At 45.3% G+C, this 23,927-nt stretch overlaps 1 protein-coding gene and 1 long non-coding RNA gene across 2 annotated transcripts in view; one reads left to right on the top strand and one right to left on the bottom strand.

The window, feature by feature from the left end:
* The first annotated feature begins 805 nt into the window (after positions 1-805).
* LOC137538199 (uncharacterized) lies at positions 806-2,518 on the top strand. Its single transcript, XR_011024706.1, has 3 exons — positions 806-892; positions 2,050-2,187; positions 2,360-2,518. It is a non-coding gene; the product is annotated as an uncharacterized lncRNA (long non-coding RNA).
* An 11,282-nt stretch (positions 2,519-13,800) lies between these two features.
* Positions 13,801-23,927, bottom strand: part of LOC137538196 (uncharacterized) — a 120,759-nt gene continuing 110,632 nt past the window's right edge. The window contains exons 9-11 of the mRNA XM_068260230.1: positions 22,504-22,806; positions 17,016-17,039; positions 13,801-15,557 (exon numbers count right to left, since the gene is read on the bottom strand). Of these exons, the coding sequence (XP_068116331.1) occupies positions 17,017-17,039; positions 22,504-22,806 (326 nt within the window). The 3' untranslated portion in view covers positions 13,801-15,557; position 17,016. The remainder of the gene's footprint in view (positions 15,558-17,015; positions 17,040-22,503; positions 22,807-23,927) is intronic.

Raw genomic sequence — 23,927 nt, 5'->3', positions numbered from 1 at the left:
TAGTCATCGTTGATCCCTAGTATCTGCCCGAAGTCATAGTTGGTTGCTTCCAACAATTTTTGAAAACTGTCATTATGAATAATATTATAATCTTTTACATTATGCTGTAAGTAAGAAGATTCTTAATTAATGAAGGTATAATACAGTGGTCATTAACCTCCTGAGCGGTCTGGACGAGCTCAGCTCGTCCATCACCGCCGGAGGCTGCCGCTCAGGCCCTGCTGGGCCGATTTTTATCAAATAAAGTGCAGCACACGCAGCCGGCACTTTGCCAGCCGCGTGTGCTGCCTGATCGCCGCCGCTCTGCGGCGATTCGCCGCGAGCAGCGGCGAAAGAGGGCCCCCCTAGCCGCCTGAGCCCTGCGCAGCCGGAACAAAAAGTTCCGGCCAGCGCTAAGGGCTGGATCGGAGGCGGCTGACGTCAGGACGTCGGCTGACGTCGATGACGTCACTCCGCTCGTCGCTATGGCGACGATATAAGCAAAACAAGGAAGGCCGCTCATTGCGGCCTTCCTTGTTTATTCTGGGCGCCGGAGGCGATCGGAAGATCGCCTCCGGAGCGCCCTCTAGTGGGCTTTCATGCAGCCAACTTTCAGTTGGCTGCATGAAATAGTTTTTTTTTTATTTAAAAAAAACCCTCCCGCAGCCACCCTGGCGATTTAATCAGAACGCCAGGGTGGTTAATACTGTAATATTTCTTTTCCAGGAATTTACAAGAGGCCGGTATGACCTCACCACCCCGAGGGAGAAAAGGGACGTGGTGAGAAGGGTGCAGGGGATCCTGAGGGCCGAGTAACGGCGGGACCTCACCACCAAGCAGGTCCAAATGCTCTGGAGCGACCTAAAGAGGAGGGACCAGGACCTGCTCAGGCGGGTGGTTGCTCAAATTGGATGTAAGTCAGCAAACTATTAGTTTATGTATGTCTATTTTGGGTTTTATATGCTGTATGTATTTATCCTAAAAAATAATTCCATGGGCTGAATACTATAGAGTTGTGCAGTATGTACAGTTAAAGTATATATCCGTAAGGTATTCACAGTGCAGCACTTTTCCCACATTTTGTTTTGTTAGGGGCTTATTCCAAAATGGGTTAAAACATATTATTTTGTGCTCCTGTGTGGGCATAGTGATGATATTTGTGCAATATGTACTGATTATACTGCATTCATGCAAATAAAGTTATTAAAAAAAATGGGCCCCTAGGCTTAACATTGGTTTTTGATAACCACTGATGATCAATTAACTTTTTTTTTTTTTTTAGAAAAATTTGATAGGTGCTGTCGTCCATCTGGACCCTATATCCTCTCCAGGCCCTAGGCAAGTGGCTAGGTTTGCCTTGTAGATGGTCCGGCTTTGTTGCACAGCAATTTTTTTTAAAGATCTCTCCAGAGCTATTCAATCGTATTGAAGCCTAAGCTCTTGCTGGGCCACTCAAGGACATACACAGAGTTGTCTCGGAGCCACACCATTGATATCTTGACTGTGTGCCCAGGGTCGTATTCCTACTACAAGATGAACCATTGCCCCAGTCTGCGTTCCAAGTGCTCTCTTTAAAGTGATCCTTAAGCCTGTAAAAAAAAAAGAAAAAGATTTTGACTCAACTGTGGCTTCCCTGAGCCCCCTGCAGTCGATCGGTGCCCTCGCCGCCTCGCTCAGATCCTCCTGGACCCCACGGCGACCACTTCCGGTTTCGCTGTCAGGAACCGACAGGCATTGGGAACGCGAGTGATTCTTCGTGTTCCCAGCAAAAATATCGCCCCCTATGCTACTATTACGTCCCGGAGGCCGCAATAGCCGCAAAGGATCACTTTAAAGCCTATCCTAGTTTTATTTTACTGTATTGAAGAGTCATATTCTTTCATGTATAATAAATACATTAAAGGAATAAGAATATGATTTTTTGTTCTGTGTTTAGAGTAAGGTCCTTATCAAAGTTCACTTGAAAATAGAAATAAAAGTAATTGTAGTTCAAACAATAAAGTTATTACTTTGTATCCATTTTATCATATATTTTGATTAAATTGTATTATTCATTACTCCTTACTACAGCTGCAAGTGGTGCCCGCACTGCCCGGCCCCGGGGATCCTCTGCACCCAGGCCTCCTTCTTCGTCAAGGGCCTCCTCACCTGGCCCCAGCCATCATAGCCAGAGGGCTTATCTTAGTCGAGCCAGTACACCGCTTTATGGTAAAATTCTCTTACTGTATGATTAACATTGCATACTATGGAAAAGCAAGTAAATGCTATGTTATATGTATTACATTACAGGTTCTTAATTTTAGGGATGATCAATGAGATTGAAATATGTACAAGTTGATGGATTGCTGGGTTTACCTATTTTGCACATTTTTTTCTACAGTTCCTCTATCAACATATACGAGGCTGAGGGGCCAGGTGAGGAGGCTGACGAAGACGAAGAGGAGGCATGAGCGGGAAATCCGCATACTAAAGCAGCAGATGCTGGAGATGCGCCAGCATATGGCGAATGTGGAGGAGGAGGTCCGCCAATTGAAGGGGACAGGGGGTAGGGTGGACTGAGGGGTTTTTTTGTTGTTGTTTTTTTTTGTTTTTTTTGGTTGAAGATTTTTACTGCTGGCAGGTGATGTAGCTGCTGCATGGTTTTTTGGCAGTTGGAAACAGCTGTAAACAGCTATTTTCCACAATGCAGCAAGGTTCACAGGCCTGGTGTTTCACAGCATCAGAACTTTGTTTCTCTTATACAAGCCTCATTTTTAGCTGTACAGAAGAAAACTGCCCGGGCATTTTGCCCCTGAATCCGGGCAAAGCATGATGGGATTTCTGATGTTGTTGTTCTCGTTCTGCTGTTTTGGTGCAATTTTTTTTTTTTTTTTACATTTTGAATTTGACATTTGAAGCCTAGGGTGTGCAGCTGGGAGGGGTGATCAGGACACAGGACAGTTGGAACTGTGTCTCCTGCTCCCTGTCACCTCCTTTCAACCAAAAAGATGGCTGCCCCCATGACAAAGATGGCTGTCCCCATGAATCACAAACATTTGACTGTTCTTTTAAAACAGGGTGGGTAAGAGATTATATTACCTATTTATTCTAATTAACATAACTAATGTAACTTAATGACAGTATATTTGTTTAGGCTGAAGTTCCCCTTTAAAAAAAAAAAAAAAAAGAAAAGAAAAACTTTTCACAAAAAAATAAATTTTTTTCTTAAAAAGGATAAGTTTCTTCTCTTTTGTTGTACGATCTCTGACACTGACACATTGTGTTGGACTAAATAATCGCAAAAGAAATGCAATGACATTGTTAATACAATGCATTTCAAAAACATATATTTATGCAGAATACTTAGTTGTATGTGTCACATTGCTTGTGTGATGCAATCCCTTAATTTTGTAGATCTTCTTCTGTGTCCAACACAAAGCACCAGTGTGCAAAATAGACATTTAAAGTGTAAAGAGTATATGTAGCAATTATTCATTGCTTTTTAGTTCTCTTTTACAGCGCATGCAGGTTCAGGCTACTCTACTTTCTTCCTCCCCTCCTCTCTGTGGCACGCGTCATAGTGCACGGAACTATGATGCGATGCAGAGAGTCGGAAAATAATTCGAGGAGACAGAGACTGCGCATGCGCTGTAAGGACCCACAGACATCATTTTTCATGTTTCAGCTCTACTTTCTGTAGGAGCCATGTTTTCAATAGCATTGAGAGTGGGCATACCGGGATGGAGAGGGATTAAGAGAGGAAGTGTATACACTTCATATACACTTGGGTATACTTAAAGGGAGTCCAAGATCAAATTAAACGCAAAATGTGAACTTACCCGGGCTTTGCTGTAGCCCAGTGCTGGTCTGTAGTTCCCACGACGTACCTCCGGGTCTTCTCCCAATGCCTCTTCAGAAATGGTTGGCCGGCGGATCCTGGCGACACTCGGGCCGATTGTCGGGCTCCTTCTTCCGCATACATCACGCGTAACGTCATTACGGCGTCCGGCGTCACAGTACGGCGCATGCGTGGTTTAATCGCGCATGCGCCGTACTGTCACGCCGGCCACCGTGATGACGCGAGGCGGCCGGCGTAATGACGTTACGCGTGATGTATGCGGAAGAAGGAGCCCGACACTCGGCACGAGTGTCGCCAGGATCCGCCGGCCAACTACAGACCAACACTGGGCTACAGCAAAGCCCGGGTAAGTTCACATTTTGCGTTTAATTTGATCTTGGAGTCCCTTTAAAAACATACCCTGTGCCCCTGCTCAGTGTCCCTTTCAGGGGTTCTTTCTTTAGGGTGGGGGAGAAGAATTTGGGCCTGGTTTGCAGGCATTACAAAATACTTACCGAGCCTCCAGCGGCGTTTTGTAGCCTTCCTGAAGCTCCTAGCATGCTCCTATTGGCTTTCCGACGTACTCTGTTCACGGCAGCAGGCGTATCACTCGACTCTAGGCAGGTCAGGTAACACGCCGGCTTCCATGCAAGGAGGATGGCAGAAAGCCGCTAGGAGTTTCAGGAGGGCTGAAAGATGTTGCTGGAGGTTTCAGTGAATATTTTGGAGCAGGTTTGCGTTTTTTTCTGCTGGTGGTTCAAGTAAGCAACCGACAAGCACATGAATACGGCTTCAAGTGATCACAGCTGGTGGATATTGGGGACATATGTATATACAGTATATGTATAAATTATATATATATATATATATATATATATAGATATATATATATATGCATCTGATAATAAATCTCCATGCATGTATATCTGATACACATATAAATAGAGGTAGCCAGACCTCTCCATCCAGTTAAATATAGGTAGCCAGACCTAATCCCCCACCCTCCCAAGTAATTCATAGGTACCCAGACCTCTCCCATCTCCCCCCAGTAATTCATAGGTAGCCAGACCTCTCCCCTCTCCCCCCAGTAATTCATAGGTAGCCAGACCTCTCCCCTCTCCCCCCCCCAGTGATTCATAGGTAGCCAGACCTCTACCCTCTCCCCCCAGTAATTCATAGGTACCCAGACCTCTCCCCCCAGTAATTCATAGGTAGCCAGACCTCTCCCCTTTCCCCCCAGTAATTCATAGGTAGCCAGACCTCTCCCCTTTCCCCCCACTAATTCATAGGTAGCCAGACCTCTCCCCTTTACCCCCAGTAATTCATAGGTAGCCAGACCTCTCCCCTCTCCCCCCCCCCCCCCAGTAATTCATAGGTACCCAGACCTCTCCCCTCTCCCCCCAGTAATTCATAGGTAGCCAGACCTCTCCCCTTTCCCCCCAGTAATTCATAGGTAGCCAGACCTCTCCCCTTCCCCCCAGTAATCCATAGGTAACCAGACCTGAACCCCTTCCACCCTCCCCCCAGTAAATCATAGGTAACCAGACCTGAACCCCTTCCACCCTCCCCCCAGAAATTCAAAGGTAACCAGACCTGAACCCCTTCCACCCTCCCCCCAGTAAATCATAGGTAACCAGACCTGAACCCCTTCCACCCTCCCCCCAGAAATCCATAGGTAACCAGACCTGAACCCCTTCCACCCTCCCCCCAGAAATTCATAGGTAACCAGACCTGAACCCCTTCCACCCTCCCCCCAGTAAATCATAGGTAACCAGACCTGAACCCCTTCCACGCTCCCCCCAGTAGTTCATAGGTAGCCAGACCTCTCCCCTTCCCCCCAGTAATCCATAGGTAACCAGACCTGAACCCCTTCCACCCTCCCCCCAGAAATTCATAGGTAACCAGACCTGAACCCCTTCCACCCTCCCCCCAGAAATTCATAGGTAACCAGACCTGAACCCCTTCCACCCTCCCCCCAGTAAATCATAGGTAACCAGACCTGAACCCCTTCCACCCTCCCCCCAGAAATCCATAGGTAACCAGACCTGAACCCCTTCCACCCTCCCCCCAGAAATTCATAGGTAACCAGACCTGAACCCCTTCCACCCTCCCCCCAGTAAATCATAGGTAACCAGACCTGAACCCCTTCCACCCTCCCCCCAGTAAATCATAGGTAACCAGACCTGAACCCCTTCCACCCTCCCCCCAGAAATCCATAGGTAACCAGACCTGAACCCCTTCCACCCTCCCCCCAGAAATTCATAGGTAACCAGACCTGAACCCCTTCCACGCTCCCCCCAGTAGTTCATAGGTAGCCAGACCTCTCCCCTTCCCCCCAGTAATCCATAGGTAACCAGACCTGAACCCCTTCCACCCTCCCCCCAGAAATTCATAGGTAACCAGACCTGAACCCCTTCCACCCTCCCCCCAGAAATTCATAGGTAACTAGACCTGAACCCCTTCCACCCTCCCCCCAGTAAATCATAGGTAACCAGACCTGAACCCCTTCCACCCTCCCCCCAGAAATTCATAGGTAACCAGACCTGAACCCCTTCCACCCTCCCCCCAGTAAATCATAGGTAACCAGACCTGAACCCCTTCCACCCTCCCCCCAGAAATTCATAGGTAACCAGACCTGAACCCCTTCCACCCTCCCCCCCAGTAAATCATAGGTAACCAGACCTGAACCCCTTCCACCCTCCCCCCAGAAATTCATAGGTAACCAGACCTGAACCCCTTCCACCCTCCCCCCAGTAAATCATAGGTAACCAGACCTGAACCCCTTCCACCCTCCCCCCAGTAAATCATAGGTAACCAGACCTGAACCCCTTCCACGCTCCCCCCAGTAGTTCATAGGTAGCCAGACCTCTCCCCTTCCCCCCAGTAATCCATAGGTAACCAGACCTGAACCCCTTCCACCCTCCCCCCAGAAATTCATAGGTAACCAGACCTGAACCCCTTCCACCCTCCCCCCAGTAAATCATAGGTAACCAGACCTGAACCCCTTCCACCCTCCCCCCAGAAATTCATAGGTAACCAGACCTGAACCCCTTCCACCCTCCCCCCAGTAAATCATAGGTAACCAGACCTGAACCCCTTCCACCCTCCCCCCAGAAATTCATAGGTAACCAGACCTGAACCCCTTCCACCCTCCCCCCAGTAAATCATAGGTAACCAGACCTGAACCCCTTCCACCCTCCCCCCAGAAATTCAGTTTCAGTATATTTTATTTTTTTTGGGAGTGCTCCATGACAGTGGGAACACTACTATCTATAATCAAAAGAAGGTGGTACATTATAATAAAAAGTGTGGAGTACCCTAACGGTGGGGACACCCAAGAAATTGAACAGGAACAGGTGATTTTTTTTTTTTGTGTGTGGAGTGCTCCCTGACAGTGGGAACACAGCTATCTATAATCAAAAGAAGGTGGTACATTATAATAAAAAGTGTGGAGTACCCTAACGGTGGGGACACCCAAGAAATTGAACAGGAACAGGTGAGTTTTTTTTTTTTTTTTTGTGGAGTGCTCCCTGACAGTGGGAACACAGCTATCTATAATCAAAAGAAGGTGGTACATTATAATAAAAAGTGTGGAGTACCCTAACGGTGGGGACACCCAAGAAATTGAACAGGAACAGGTGATTTTTTTTTTTTTTTTTGTGGAGTGCTCCCTGACAGTGGGAACACTGCTATCTATAATCAAAAGAAGGTGGTACATTATAATAAAAAGTGTGGAGTACCCTAACGGTGGGGACACCCAAGAAATTGAACAGGAACAGGTGATTTTTTTTTTTTTTTTGTGGAGTGCTCCCTGACAGTGGGAACACTGCTATCTATAATCAAAAGAAGGTGGTACATTATAATAAAAAGTGTGGAGTACCCTAACGGTGGGGACACCCAAGAAATTGAACAGGAGATTTTTTTTTTTTGATTTTTTTTTTGTGGAGTGCTCCCTGACAGTGGGAACACAGCTATCTATAATCAAAAGAAGGCGGTACATTATAATAAAAAGTGTGGAGTACCCTAACGGTGGGGACACCCAAGAAATTGAACAGGAACAGGTGAGTTTTTTTTTTTTTTTTTTTTTTTTGTGTGGAGTGCTCCCTGACAGTGGGAACACAGCTATCTATAATCAAAAGAAGGTGGTACATTATAATAAAAAGTGTGGAGTACCCTAACGGTGGGGACACCCAAGAAATTGAACAGGAACAGGTGAGTTTTTTTTTTTTTTTTTTTTTTTTTTTGTGTGGAGTGCTCCCTGACAGTGGGAACACAGCTATCTATAATCAAGAGAAGGTGGTAAATTATTTAAAAAAGTGCGGTGCACCCTAACGGTGGGGACACCAAGAAACTGAACAAGAAAAAGGTGAGTTTTTTTTTTTTAAGTCAGCAGAAGCCATTTTGGTGGCAGGTAGTAGGCAAAGTCCTAGCTTGTGGCCCTGAGAGGAGCAGCGGCTCAGTCATATAGTAAGTTGACCATCACCCTCAGTAAGCCCAAGCCATTTTGGTGGCAGGTAGTAGGCAAAGTCCTAGCTTGTGGCCCTGAGAGGAGCAGCGGCTCAGTCATATAGTAAGTTGACCATCACCCTCAGTAAGCCAAAGCCATTTTGGTGGCAGGTAGTAGGCAAAGTCCTAGCTTGTGGCCCTGAGAGGAGCAGCGGCTCAGTCATATAGTAAGTTGACCATCACCCTCAGTAAGCCAAAGCCATTTTGGTGGCAGGTAGTAGGCAAAGTCCTAGCTTGTGGCCCTGAGAGGAGCAGCGGCTCAGTCATATAGTAAGTTGACCATCACCCTCAGTAAGCCAAAGCCATTTTGGTGGCAGGTAGTAGGCAAAGTCCTAGCTTGTGGCCCTGAGAGGAGCAGCGGCTCAGTCATATAGTAAGTTGACCATCACCCTCAGTAAGCCAAAGCCATTTTGGTGGCAGGTAGTAGGCAAAGTCCTAGCTTGTGGCCCTGAGAGGAGCAGCGGCTCAGTCATATAGAGTAAGTTGACCATCACCCTCAGTAAGCCAAAGCCATTTTGGTGGCAGGTAGTAGGCAAAGTCCTAGCTTGTGGCCCTGAGAGGAGCAGCGGCTCAGTCATATAGTAAGTTGACCATCACCCTCAGTAAGCCAAAGCCATTTTGGTGGCAGGTAGTAGGCAAAGTCCTAGCTTGTGGCCCTGAGAGGAGCAGCGGCTCAGTCATATAGTAAGTTGACCATCACCCTCAGTAAGCCAAAGCCATTTTGGTGGCAGGTAGTAGGCAAAGTCACCGGAAAGGTGGAAGACCAATAAACAAAACAGCAGCAACATCAGGGACAACAGTAAACATAGCAGGACATAGCAGTGCTCCATGAGGGTAGGAACACTGAAATACTTTTGCAGCAGGAGCAGAAAAAAATGAAATTGTGCAGTGCACTGTAACGGTGTGAGCAACGATATCAATAAAAGGTTTTTTTTTTTGGGGGGGGGGGGGGTTTAACCATAGAGCTCCATAAAAGTGGGAAGACTGCTGTACCTTTGAATCAAATTGTGCAGTGCACAATAATGTTGGGAACACAACTGAACATTAAATATTTAATGTTATCTTATAGACACATAGGTATATCAGAGGGAGTTGAAAGCGATCTCATTCAGTTTCTGTCTCTGAGGGCAGGGGCTGAGTATTCACCATCAATCCAGGACTGATTCATTTTTAAGAAGGTCAGTCTGTTCACTGAATCTGTAGACAAACAGGATCGCTTTTCAGTAACCACCCCACCTGCCGCACTGAATGCACGCTCAGAAATGACGCTGGAAGCCGGGCATGACAGAAGTTGAAGCGCATACTGCGCCAGCTCGGGACAGGTTTCCAGTCTGGCGGACCAAAATTCCATAGGGTCCTCTGTGCGCATACTGTCAGATGCACCAAGTGACCCCATGTAATCACTGACCATGCGGCTCACCCGCTGGTGAAAACTTCCTTCTACTGTTCTTGTTGTTATTGTTGGACGCTCAGAGAAGTAAAAGTTTCTCATTGCTCCAAAAAGGTCTCCAGGAAGAATGGGTCTGCTAGGCTCAGCTACTTGCTGGGTGCGATGAGTGGGGATAGCTGTGATCTCAGACTGTGGAAAGGCCTCCTGCACATGACGTATTAGGGCCTGCTGCAGCTCCCGCATCCTCTCCTCCTGCCGGCTTGCTGGAATGAACTGACCCAGTTTCCCCTTGCATCGAGGGTCTAAAAGGGCGGCCAACCAGTAGTCATCCCTCTCCTTAATGTTTTGGATCCGGGGATCTCTGCGTAAGCATTTCAACATATGAACAGCCATGGGGAAGAGATGAGCCTGCGCCTCCAAATCATCCGGTCTGCTCAACACATCAAAATCCTCTGACTGCTGCTGCTGCTCGTCCTGCCTTCCAATGTCTACCCACCCATGAACCACAGATGCCGCACTGGCCTGCTCTCCCTCCTCACAATGGTCAGGCACCTCAAGTAAGTCCCGCGTGAAAGTAAGCTCCTCCTCCTCCTCCTCATGTGCCTGAGTTTGGGTGGCTTGGAGCAAGCTTTGTTGTTCAAGCTCATCAAGCGCATCCTCCCCAGCTGCCATCAGGCTACTCAGACTCTCGTCCAGCATGTACACGAGAGGGATCACTTCGCTGATACAGACTTGTGCCCCACTTACGAATGTTGTAGCCTGATCGAATGGGGACAAGACACGGCAGACTTGATACATCAGCCGCCACTCTTCCTGGGTGAATCGGGCAGGTGCGCCCTGGGTGCCATGTCCTCCTCGGAGGTACTCTGCAACCGCCTTTTTCTGCTCGCACAACCTATTCAGCATGCGAAGTGTGGAGTTCCAACGTGTTGCACTGTCTGCAATGAGCCTATGGGGGGGCAGGCCATGTTTCTCCTGCAATTTAGACAGCGAATCTTTGGCATTTGAAGAATAACGTAACTTCGATACAACTCTTCTTGCATGCTGCACCACATCACTCAAACCTGGGTAGGTGCGTATAAAGCGCTGCACCACCAGGTTGAGTATGTGGGCAAAACATGGCACATGGGGGATGTTGCCCTGATTCAGGGCGGCAATCAGATTTGCTGCGTTGTCACATACAACATGACCAGCCTGGAGTCTTCTTGGGGTCAGCCACTTCTGCACCTGTCCGTTGATAATGGCCAGGACATTTGGTGCAGTAAGTCTCTGCTGCTCAACGCTGACTAAGCCCAGAACCGCCTGACAGCGTCGATGTACCACTCTGCTGTGGCCAGTCCCACGGGCACGCTTACTGGGGGCCTCAGCTGTAGCGGTTGCGACATGACTAGAGGCAAGTGTGGAACTGTTCCCCTTGACACCACGGGGCGGCGCAACCAGCTCATTGGCCGCCCCAGGACTGGAACCCTCCTGTTGACATTGGAGGGTGACCCAATGTGCCGTAAAGGACATATAACGTCCCTGGCCATGACTGCTGGTCCAGCAATCCGTCGTGAGATGTACCCTGTTGCCTACAGAATAGTCAAGGGACAGGGTCACATTATCCACAGTGTGGCGATACAGGTCAGGTATTGCTGTCCTAGCAAAAAAATGGCGGCTGGGGATCCGCCATTCTGGTATGCCAAACCTCAGCAGCTCGCGAATGGCTGTACCCTCCTCTACAAGACTGTAGGGCAATAACTGCTGGACCATAGCCTGTGACAGCAGCCCATTCAGCCTCCGGATCCTGCTGTGATGGGAAGGCAGTGGCTTTGTCGACCTTATCGACTCAGTAATTAAGGGCTGGGTGCTGTGAGCCACTGACGAGAAACGTGCAATTGAGGTAGCTGACATGTGGCCTCTACTGCCAGACTGTGTTGCGGAGTGAAGGCAGGGGGAAGGGGTGCCGATGTCAGAACCTGAATGGGAAGAAGGATGGGGCACTGTGCGGGGTATTTTACCCATTGCTTCCTGAACAAGCTGATTTTCTCTCTTATGCTTTTTTATGTGGGAGAGTGGTCCACCTGTGCCCGCTCTTGACAAGTCCTTCCCTAAACGCACTTTATGACCACAAATGTTGCATATGACAATGTGGGGATCAGATTCATCAACGGTAAAGTACTTCCAAACTGGGGCTTTCTTAGATGATTTTTTAACTGTTTTTTCAGTCTCAGGCACAACAATTTGGGAGAGGGTGCTTTCAGATGCAGGCTCAGGCTGTGGCTGCTGCCTCGTTTAAAAAAGCCTACCAGAGGAGCCACTGCTTCCACTAGGTCTCACGGTATGCTGATGCAGCCTCTGCGGCTCTGAATCATCTGAGCTGGCATCATCATGATGTTCAGGCGGGTCATAGTCCCTATCCAGATCATCGTCACTACATCCCTTATAAGAACCCAGCTCATCATCATCAGGATAATTGGGAGAAAGAAGGTTGGGAGAGCACTCATCCTGGATGTTATGTTCTCCCATTGAGGACTGAGACTGATCGCGGGCATGGTACAAGTTGTCATCATGATCATCACCCGCCAATCCCTCATCGATAACATTCTGAGGTTCATTAAAAAAATTCTGGGCATCAGACTCTAGGTTTAGGTCGGACTGCGAAAGAGCTTTGTCCACAAGGTCTGCAATATGTGCAGTATATGGAAGTGAAGGCTCATTTTGGATGTTGGTGGCAGATTTTTGAGCAGGCATGGGTGTGCTGCTGGTACTGCTGCTACTCTCCAGGGCCTGAAGATTGGGGGACTGAGAACCGCTATCTCTCGTCACAAACTCCACAATATCAGCAGCCTGGCTCTCCATAATGGGGCGTCGTGGGCCCTTCATCATCCTTGAATCGCGAATAAGGTTGTAGACTTTTTTTGGAGTTACATCTTCACTCCTCACTGTGCCTGTTGAGGATTGGCCACTACCTCGCACTGATTGTCCCCTACCAACTGACTGTCCCCTGCCAGTTTTGGACTGACCCCTGCCGGGTACAGTGCATCCCCTGCTTGGTGCAGAGCGTCCCCTTCCTGCTGTGAAATAGGGATGTACTTTTTGGGCTGCTGGTTCTTGATCACTGCCTGTCAAGGTGTCAAACAAACATCTTTTTGCAGTGGGTTCAATTCCTCGGCCACGGGCACGGCCTGCTCCACCTCTGCCAGACATTGTAGGGAATATGTTCAGCAAGTGCCAAACGTTATTGTTTTATTGAAATGTAGGGGAAAGTGACAAATGATAAACGTATAAAATAAAATAAAAATAAATCAAATTAAAATTTCAATGTAATGAGGGAGGAGAGGACTGGAGAGCTAGTCCAAATTATATATCAATTGCTTTTGGACAACGCACTTGAAATAAATCCCCCCACAAAAAAAATGAAAATAAAATTCAATCAAATCAAATAATCAAAATGATAAAAAAAAAAATACAATTCACTCTCAGCACACGATCCCTGAATCTAACTGATTTCACTCTATTACATATCACAGGCCCTCTCTTGTCTCTACAATCTACACGCTTTCACTGTAAAATCACAAGCCCTATAATCAGTTTTCCCTGCCTCTAACACTAAACAACAGAATTCTAACCCTAAACAAAGCCCTAACTACAATAATCAACTTCCTAACACAGGCTTACAATCACACAGATCAAAGATCTAAGAAAATACAATAGAATTGCACTTAATATGGATGTGTAAAACTGTATCACTCTCTGTCTCACTCCTTCTCCTCAAAAAGTGAAAGCAACCCACAAAGAACACAGATCATGGCTGACAGCTTATATACTAAAGGGCGGGAGAAGATACTATTGGTTGCTTAGGATGTAGCTCCCAAACAAACTTGATAACTGATTGGCTACTCTTGGAGAAGGGGAGTTGTGCCTACGAAATTACGCGTAAAATTACGCGTAATTCACCGTAAAATTACGCATCCCTACGCTATTACGGTAGGCGGCGTAATTACAATCCCGCTTTACGGCTTACGCGTACATACTTACGCGTAAGCCGTAAATTACGCGTAGCACTTACGCGTAAAATAACGGTAAATTACGGTGCGTAATTACGCGCATGCGTAATTTCGGCCCAGCACTGGGTTATTCCCAGGATACACTTAACATTTGGTGCTCGGGCCTTTTCCTATGCAGCCCCTACTCTATGGAACTCACTTCCACAATCAGTACGAGAGGCTCCTTCTCTGGACAGCTTTAAAAAAAGGCTAAAAACTCACCTCTTTTCCCTAGCCTTTGAGACTGCATAATGCAGGGTCACAGCGCTTTGAGTCCCCAGGGAGAAAAGCGCTATATAAATATTATTGTTATTGTTATTGTTATTCTTGTATTTGATTGCCAGATAGTTGTATACAGCGGCTTGAAAGTGTCATCCCATATTCAGCTGCATTGCACACCATGTGAATGAGCACACTTGTACAGAGCATGCCTGAGCTCATGAACTGAGCATACTCAGTAAAAAGAACTGCTCATGTTCCGAGACTGGAAGAGGCATACAAGTGATGGGAGCACTTTTATAGGGGAGATCTAGGATACTGGGCACTATAATGAGGGGCATGATAATAGGGGTGTAGTAGACCCATGTTTAAAAACCATGCCCCTCCCACAAAAAGAAATCCCTTCTCTCCTTGTATAACTTTTATACTGAGGTTCCCCGAATGTCACGATTTACATCTGCTGGTAACATCATGAACTCTCTGGATGAACTTCCTATGTCTCACCAGCAGATGTCACCAGTCTCTTCAGGGATTGTGCAGCCTGAACTGCTCTCTGCCCACCAGCAGAGGTCTCTATTTTTAGAAACATTTCTGTTACAGACTGCTAATGAAGGCAGGTCTGGGATCACATGGAGGTTGTCACCTGACCTCCCAGCACACCATTTAATTAGCTTCAGCAGACCAGTTCAGTGCTAGTTCATCAAGCCTGTTTCCTGGTCCTGTTCTCTGTGTTCTAGCCTTCCCTGCCTTGCTCTTGTTACCTGCCGTGTATGACCTTTTGCTATTTCCTCGACTAATCTTTTGCCTAAGCGATTATATCACTGTATGATTCTCTGGTTTGACTTTGCTTGTATGACTACCCGTTGCCTGTCGATATATGATTAAGTTGCCTTGTGTGTGTATATATTGTATATAGTTTATGTGTTATATATTAACCAGGTTCCAGGGTTCAGTGTGCACACTAGTGATATATACTTCACCATATGCAAGGAGCACTTAGTGTATATATATATCCCTGACGACTACTACTACTACTACTACTACTACTAGTCCTGTGTATGGTTTCCTTGTGCAGTTGTATATTTTCTTATTTTGATTGCCTGGTTTCCGTGCATGAAGCCAATGTACGTTTTGATGCTATTTGCTTAATTTATGTTGCAATAAACCTTTGTTATTTTTCCTTATTCCTGGCCTGAGTCTTGGTGAATTTCCACATTGGTGACAAACCTGCATTTCTTGCAATTCCTATGCACTGCACATGATGTTTTATGTTACCAGTGCAGAGGTATCGTAACACCAACATCTGGAAATTATTTGAAGGGTTCCTCCAAGGCAAAAAGGTTGAAAAGGCCTAAAGGTTTCCTTTACAGTTTAATAGATATAAGCCACCTCCAATCTGATAGTGCAGTCTGTGTTGAAATCCTCTGCTGCGAAGGTGATGGTGGATGTACAGCCAGAGAAATCCTTCCTCACCAATAGGGAAGATTCCTTTACTTCAGGAGAAATGTTTCTGTGACACATTTTTTTCATGGCCAACAAGTGTGATCTTCTCATCCACACGGGGGCGCTCTGTCAGGCATTCAATCTGAATTTCTTGCAGACGACAGTTATTCACCACCTATGGGTTTAATGGTAGAAAAGACAATATCGTCATTTATTACAAAAATTATCTTTTACTGTCTCCTGTATTCAGTGGCAGAGCAATAGGGGATGCAGAGGTTGCAACCGCTCCAGGGCCCCTGGACCAGAGGGGCCCACTAGGGTTCATCCTTCATCCATTTTGTTAGCTGGTAACACAAACCTCTATATGTGCACAGCATTAATGGTGCTCAGATACCCCCAATCACGAATTTGAGGGATCACAAATTCAACTCCGTTAACTTACAAATTGACTCGTGATCACGATCACGAGTAAAAAGGGATATCTGACTCAAGTGCAGTTTTGAGTCAAATAACAGCATGTAATCACAAATCACGAGTCGGTATTTGTGATTAAAAACCTGCCAAATTAAACGTTTAATAGAAAATCCCCCTTACATGCTAGAAACACCAAATTTGCCAGATATGTTAAGAAGAACAGTTGAAACAAGAGGAAAAAGACAGTTTTTGAGAAAATCGATTTCAAAGTTTCAAAGGAAAAAAGTATACATTTAAATGCGGTAAATACATTAACTGTCATTTAAATGTAAAAGGGATTTGCTATTAGCTGCTAAATTCTGTGGGTTTTTAATCACGAATGCCGACTAGTGATCATGAGTAAAAAACAACAAATAGTCGAAGCGCTATAGTCAATTTTTCAATGTCCTCCAAGGTGGGCCACCACCAGGTCTAGGCAGACCTTTTACAAATCAATCTATACTATGTTTAGCGCACACCCTTGAACAGTGATCTTCAAAACACATTCTTTATATCTCCGGCATATTGTCCATAGACTTGCATCAATACCAGCAGCACCTCCACCATAGACACCCACTCGTGATCAGACTCACCGGACGTATTGGCCACTGTTAGACTGGCCAATCATGCACGATTCCAGGAAGCCTAGGTGCCTCAGGATCCTGGTGCAAATGCTGCTCTGTATCTTTATCCTTTTGCAAGACCTCAGAGAAAGAACCTCACATAGCGCGATACTGTCTCTTTAAAATCAGTTTTATTAAAAGTTACACTCACATGTCCATGCTGATTTGGTACGCACAGAGTTTTTCTCACGGGCTCTCCCCCGTTGCCAGGCTGGGCATGCTGTTTGGGCTTGTCTCCCACGTCCTATTAGCCACCTCTACACTGACTCCACTCAAAGGCCAATTGTCTTATCCTGGTACGTCCACCACCGCCCGATCGATTTCATTACTGCCTTGTAACTCATCAGGGGGTGCCCCTGATGAGTTACAAGGCAGTAACGAAATCGATGGGGTGAATGGGAACTGCGAGACAGCGATGAGAACAAGTGCAGGGGTGAGTAGGAGCATGCAGCAGTGGTAGATGAATATCTACATCCCTGGGACTTCAGATGAACACAAGCACAAGATGCAGCAACTAATTAGAATCACTCCACACAGTAGTAAAACCGGCAACTTACTCTATATCCTTTGCGGTGGAAAACCTGCAAAGAACAATAAATTGAACAGTTAGAAATATGGTCACAGCATAAACAAAAACAAATTAAACATCCCCTTTCCACCAAATGGTCCCCCTCTAAAGATACAATCTTTTTTATCTATCTTACCAAATCTATGTAGAAGAAGGGTAAACTGAGTGAATATACTTTGCATACTCTAGGTAGCCCCACATATTACACAGAAATGGTAAGATTGTATCATTACAATTGACAAAAAAGATTGTATCATTAGTGGGCATCTTAAAGTATTTATGTTTCAATGAATTTTGTTTGTGTTTGGTATAACGAGATAAGGTATTATCAAGTGAGCAACTGTGGGCCCTACACAATTTTTATAATTAACATGGCTTATTTTCTCAACAAGGATTTGTGTCTGACTCCTCCTCTGGCACTATGGGAGGCGTGGTCTATCATGTCCACCTGTACCTGTGCAACAGTATGCATATTTTCATTACTGTGAGGCTATTCTGTCTTTAAGTTTTTGTACTGTTTTAGGCACATAACCTAAGCCATATAGCCATTAAATAAAGTTAGCACCAAACATTGAATTACAATTGAAATGACCCCTAATGTTACATCTGTGGCCATTACTGGTATAGGTATTACCCTTATTCTCAATACTACACACATGTCAATTCAAATGGCAAGGTTCCCCTCCTCGTTTTCCTCCTTGTAAAGATTGGATACTTAATCCTATGTGTATGCAGCACTTTGTCTTGTACAGGAGGCAGATACCTGAGCTCTAGAACCTGAGAGCAAGCCGCTGGTAAGAGTCACACTATATATGGGCTCTATTCATAAAGACCTGTTTGGTACAAATTTCATGGTAAACTACCTCATGCAGCATTTTTTTCAGTGTTTCACACATGCAGTAAAAGTTCAGTAAATGATCAAACAACTTCTTGACAATTCACAAAGATTTTTCCCTCATGTGGTATTCCATTTGTTATTTCTAAGGAATCCTGTAACTTTCATGTGGTACAGGTAATTGCAGTGCACAAAGATTAAAGCACTCGTTAAGTCACGTAAAAGTGTTTGGTATTTATCTCCAGCTTTGACCAGCCGGGCAACTCATAATATCCATGCGGTAACATAGAAAGATGTAGCAGACAGCCATTAGGGAGAGCCAGACAGCCAATAGGGAGAGCCACACAGTCCTGCTTCTCACCCCATTTGATCCGATACTCTGGAGCAGGAGATGGAGACATTTAAAAAAGTTTTCTGTCTGCCTTTAGAGGTGCATATCTATATACTAGTATACAGAAAAGCTCCATCTAGTGGCTCCATGCACATCTAAAGGGGTGCTGCCGTGCTGGCGATGCATTGGACAGAAAAAACCCTGACTCATGCACACCACTTGAGGGAAAACTCACAGCTTCCTACCTGACCTGCTCCACAGCTGTTGAGATTTACCGAGCAGGGCTTGGAGAATTGAAGCATGTTTTTTCAGTATATTACTGAACTTCTGCAGGAAATCTTAGGGAATTTGTAAAAAAAAAGCGTAAAATACCGAATGCAGTATTTTATTGACCTAACTTATTTTACTGAACTATCCTTAGTGATGTGGCCTAATTCTAGAACAGACCAATTAGCCCCAAAAGGGAAAAACTCCTTCCCGACTCCAGATGGCAATCAGATAAAAATCCCTGGATCAACATCATTAGGCATTACCTAGTAATTGTAGCCATGGATGTCTTTCAACGCAAGGAAAGCATCTAAGCCCTCTTTAAATGCAGGTATAGAGTTTGCCATAACGACTTCCTGTGGCAATGCATTCCGCATCTTAATCACTCTTACTGTAAAGAACCCTTTCCTAAATAAATGGCTAAAACGTTTTTCCTCCATGCGCAGATCATGTCCTCTAGTCCTTTGAGAAGGCCTAGGGACAAAAAGCTCATCCGCCAAGCTATTATATTGCCCTCTGATGTATTTATACATGTTAATTAGATCTCCTCTAAGGCGTCTTTTCTCTAGACTAAATAAACCCAGTTTATCTAACCTTTCTTGGTAAGCGAGACCTTCCATCCCACGTATCAATTTTGTTGCTCGTCATTTGATCTGCTGCATGCTTGTTCAGGGTCTATGGCTAAAAGTATTAGAGGCAGAGGATCAGCAGGACAGCCAGGCAACTGGTATTGCTTAAAAGGAAATATATATGGCAGCCTCCATAGCCCTCTTGCTACAGTTGTTCTTTAACCTTTACTACTCACTCACTGGCTTGGATCTCCAAATATCTTCTCTATTCTAGCCACTTGTCCTTCGGGAATATTATCCATGGCATGCATCGTTTTTTTTATTTACAGATCTAACACCACTCACCAATCTATCTCCAGATCTATATGTTAGCGTGTCTAAAAAATATACTCTAGAAACACAAACAAGGACATAAAAACATCGAGGGTTTGTAAGAACATGTCTAGGCAATATTGTGGCCCCGCCCACACAAACAATATTTTCAATAAAACACCACCCACATCTAACATGCTGGTAGAACAATGCATTACTATAAATAAATGATTTTATACCCCACTACATAGGCAGTGTTATTTTCTGCAGTGGAAAACAGGACACCTGAAATCCCTCGTCTATTCTCCTCTCTTAAACGATCACCATTATATGCTTCACAGTTGCTAGGGGAAATAAGGTAGTATGTTTTATGCCAACTGATCAGTATCATATTGAGTATTTGAGCTCTTGTTTCCAGATCCTAAAGTTGTATGTATGGGGAATGCAGCATGAGCCAAATAGAAACCTTGGAGAACTAATGTGCTGCCTGTATTTAACCACTTAAGGACCGCAATATTAAACACCCCTAAAGACCAGGCCATCTTTCTCTAAATGGGCCACTACAGCTTTAAGGCCTCGCTGCAGGGCCGTCCAACTCAGCACACAAGTGATTCCCCCCCTTTACTCCTCACCAACAGAGCTCTCTGTTGGTGGGGTCTGATCACTTCCAGGTTGTTTATATATTTTTTCATAAATATTTATATATTTGTTTATTACATTTTACATTTTTTTATTTATTTTTTCCCAGGTCCCTCCCTCCCTCCCAACTGCAGCCTATGAGAGTGATCGGCTGTCATAGGCTTCAGCCTATGACAGTATTTTTTTTTAAACTTTTTTTTTTTCCTCTTATACCGACTGTTCTCCACAACAAGCATATTTGGTGATTCTAGCTGGTAAGGGGGCCACGAAAGTCAGCAGCATATAGGCAAAAAAACAAGCTAAAATATTCTGGCGAAGTTTCACTTGTCAAAGCAAAAATTGTAATTAATTTCGCGAAAATAAGGTGAAAAAAATATTAGCATTTTTGTTCATCACTGATAGAGAACAGTAGAGCAAGCAAAGGCGTTATAGGGACCGGGGTGGGGGAGATGAGGAAAGGGATGGACAGCACCAGGGGCGTAACTAGAAATCACTGGGCCCCCCTGGGAAAATTTGGATGCCCCCCCCATAGGTGCCAAATAATCGTAATGGGGCAGCGTTTCACCATAAAATAATTGTAATGCAGCAATGTTTCACCAGAAATTTATCATAAAATGGGCAGCATTTCACCAGAAATTAATCGTAAAATGGGCAGCATTTCACCATAAAATAATCGTAAAGTGGGCAGCAGTCAACAGAAAAGAATTGTAAAGTGGGCAGCAGTAACCAGAAAATCATAATGTGGGCAGCATTCACCAGAAAATCGTAATGTGGGCAGCATTCACCAGAAAATCGTAATGTGGGCAGCAGTCACCAGAAAATGATAATGTGGGCAGCAGTCACCAGAAAATCATAATGTGGGCAGCAGTCACCAGAAAATCATAATGTGGGCAGCAGTCACCAGAAAATCATAATGTGGGCAGCAGTCACCAGAAAATCATAATGTGGGCAGCAGTCACCAGAAAAAATGTACTTGTGAAAAAAAACAATTCACTCACCTGGCAGAAGTCTCCTCTGACGATCCTCCAGCAGCAAATCTCCTGCCCTGACAGGCAGAGAGCAAGGCTACGGGAAGATGGCGCCCGAAGCCCTGTCCTGGAGACACAAATAGTCTCCAGTGCAGGGCTTCGGACGCCATCTTTCCGTAGCCCTGCTCTGCATCCTGGGAGACTGCGGGCTTTGGGGAATGAACTGTAGACCTCGCGGCCAGTTCCACACCTGGCTGGGTGTTCCCATGATTTGGGGCGCGTCAGTGCTGGCCCCAGAGGGGCGCAAATAGCTCTGGGCCCGAGATTGCAGGGGATCTTGCTTGCCACTGCGCGCGCATCCCCGCTGGAATGATTGAGCTCCGCTCCGCCATGAGTCTCCCAGTGGCGATCGCCGCTAGTAGACGATGTCTATTTACCATGTACAGTGCTGCGATCTATGGCAGTGCTGTACTGGGGACAGCCATGTGACACGGGTATCCCCATGGGAGACAGGAGAGCGATCGGCTCTCATAGGCTGAAGCCTATGACAGTCGATCGCCGTCATTGGCTGGCTGGGGGAGGGAGGGTGTTTTAGGAAAAAAAATAATTAAATAGTACATTTATAAAAAAAAAATACAAATATTTATAAAAAAAATAAATAAACATCCTGTGAAAGATCATTGCCCACCAACAGAGAGCTATTTTGGTGGGCAGAAAAGTGGGGGATCACTTTTGTGCTGAGTTGTACGACCCTGCAGCGAGGCCTTAAAGCTGCAGTGGCCCATTTTGTAAAAAATGGCCTGGTCACTAGGAGGGTTTAACACAGCTGTTCTTAAAGGAATACTATCGATTCACATATTTTTTGACACAGGAATTGTTTGGGAAGTGCTGCTAAGTACTGGTGTATATATTTTAGTAGCAACTTCTTTGTTTACGGTTATCAAAATACATTCAAACTTTACTGACGCCAAAACTGACGGCTGACTGAGCCATGAGGAGAGGGGAAATTCCCCTCACACTTGATCAGTTAACTCTAATGTGTAGCTCTGTGTGTGACAGAGAAGAGAGCGCTCCCAACAGCTACAGCTCCTGTGTCCTGTGTTTCTGACTGAAGTGTCTGAAGATAGCAGAGGAAATGTAACTAATTGTCACAGCTTTTTCATACGGTTTTTGCTTTCAGAGTTTGATATGTTTGATATTTGCTTTCTGTAGTCTGATATGCAACTCTGGCTGTGCATTGAAGCAGACACCCCTTCTGCAATTGATTTGTCCCAATATAGCTAAATCCTACCCGCAATAAATTACAGCTTTTGCCTCTGATATTTAACATGAAAAGTAGGAAAATGTTTACACAGCTACTTGGACATTATTTGCACACTGTCATTTTAGAACACTTGGGTATCGATAGTGTTCCTTTAAGTGGTTAATTTAACAGGCAACAATAAAAACATAAAGGTTCTAAAACCTTTCCCAGTTTATTCAACCAAAAAAAAGTGCTTCACCTGGAATTCCACTTTCAGTATTTAAGGTTTGAAATGAAAAGTCCTTCTACTTACTGAGGTCTTTCAGGGTCCAGGTGACGTGTCTCGGATCTGCTGTTCCCTGTTGAACCTCACATCGGAACGTCTTCCACTCAAAAGTTGTTGGGGTGTAACTGACATTGGTGGTGACATGATATAGACCAGTGCTGGGTTCCCGAATGGGCTCTCTGCGTTCTGATGGTAATGGTGAATCATCCATGTACCATGTGACTGTTATGTCTGCCGGGTTAAATGTATGGATTCTACAGGACAGATCCAGCTCCTCACCAAAATAAATGACTTCCTGCTTCTTCTGTATCTCATCCAACTGAGGAAATCCTGAAATATCACTCATTAGTCAGTGACAACCAGAAAAAAATAAATAAATACAGCAAAGGCCACATTATCCAGAACAGAGCATCGAAAGTTTCAACTAGCTGTCATGCCTGAGGGGATAACAGGGAATTTGTTTTGGAGTTTTGGTGGGTGTTTAAATTCTTATCAAGCCTCCAATGACATCTTGCAGCCTTTCTGTTGCTCCTAGTGGGCTCGTAGCGGCTTCTCGGGATCTATGCATGGCTCATGGCATATCATGTGACCCAATGCAAGTGGGGTGACACGCCAGCTTCCATGCATAGAGGATGCTAGAAAGCCACTAGGAGTAAAAGGAAGGCTGCAAGACTTTGTTGGAGGCCAAGTGAGTATTTGGGGGGAGGTTGGTGCTTTTTAGGCCAGTTGCTCAAGCAACTGGCAAGCACATGGCAAGTGCATCAGGTGATCCCTGCCGATGCCAGATACTGGGGACTTTGCTGTACATTTCATAAACTTAGCTTGTCAAGGGTGAGTTATAATGCAAAGATGTTCAACTGAAATTTTTTTTTACAAAATTGCTTAATAGTTTTTTTTTTGTTTTGTTTTTTTTATGACATTTAAATGAATGAGGTGTAAATAAAATGTTGAGAAAAACAATTATAAAGAACTCATTCTAAATAGGACTTTCCCTGAATAAGATATTCTTATTGTGGTTTTAGGCCCTATTTCCACTAGCTACGAATCGTGGCCATTTTGCACACATGATTTCGGATGTGGAATCGCAGCCTATTGACATGAATAGGCTAAATCCGAATTGACATGAATAGGCTGAATCCAAATTGAGTGTGGCCCAAAAAATTCTGTCCACTGCAGTTTTCCGCAGACTACATCCAAATCCCTATAGCCGTGCATTAGCCCTTAACCACTTATAAAGATGAATATATCCGTCCAGATAGGCTGTGCTGCTGCCAGTGCGCGGATCACGCATGCTGCCCCTGCCTGCTGTTGGCCCTGAGATCAATGAATGGGAATATAATTCCCACTCATTGATCTAGTTCTCCCGCAGAAAAAACGACGGTCAACAAAAAGTTTCCCATCCTCCTAATGGTTCCTGGAAGCGGGATCGTTCGCTTCCAGGACTGTTTGAC

This window comes from Hyperolius riggenbachi, chromosome 11, assembly GCF_040937935.1.
Source record: "Hyperolius riggenbachi isolate aHypRig1 chromosome 11, aHypRig1.pri, whole genome shotgun sequence".
Classification (NCBI taxonomy): domain Eukaryota; kingdom Metazoa; phylum Chordata; class Amphibia; order Anura; family Hyperoliidae; genus Hyperolius; species Hyperolius riggenbachi.
This window is presented reverse-complemented; position numbering and strand designations above follow the sequence as displayed.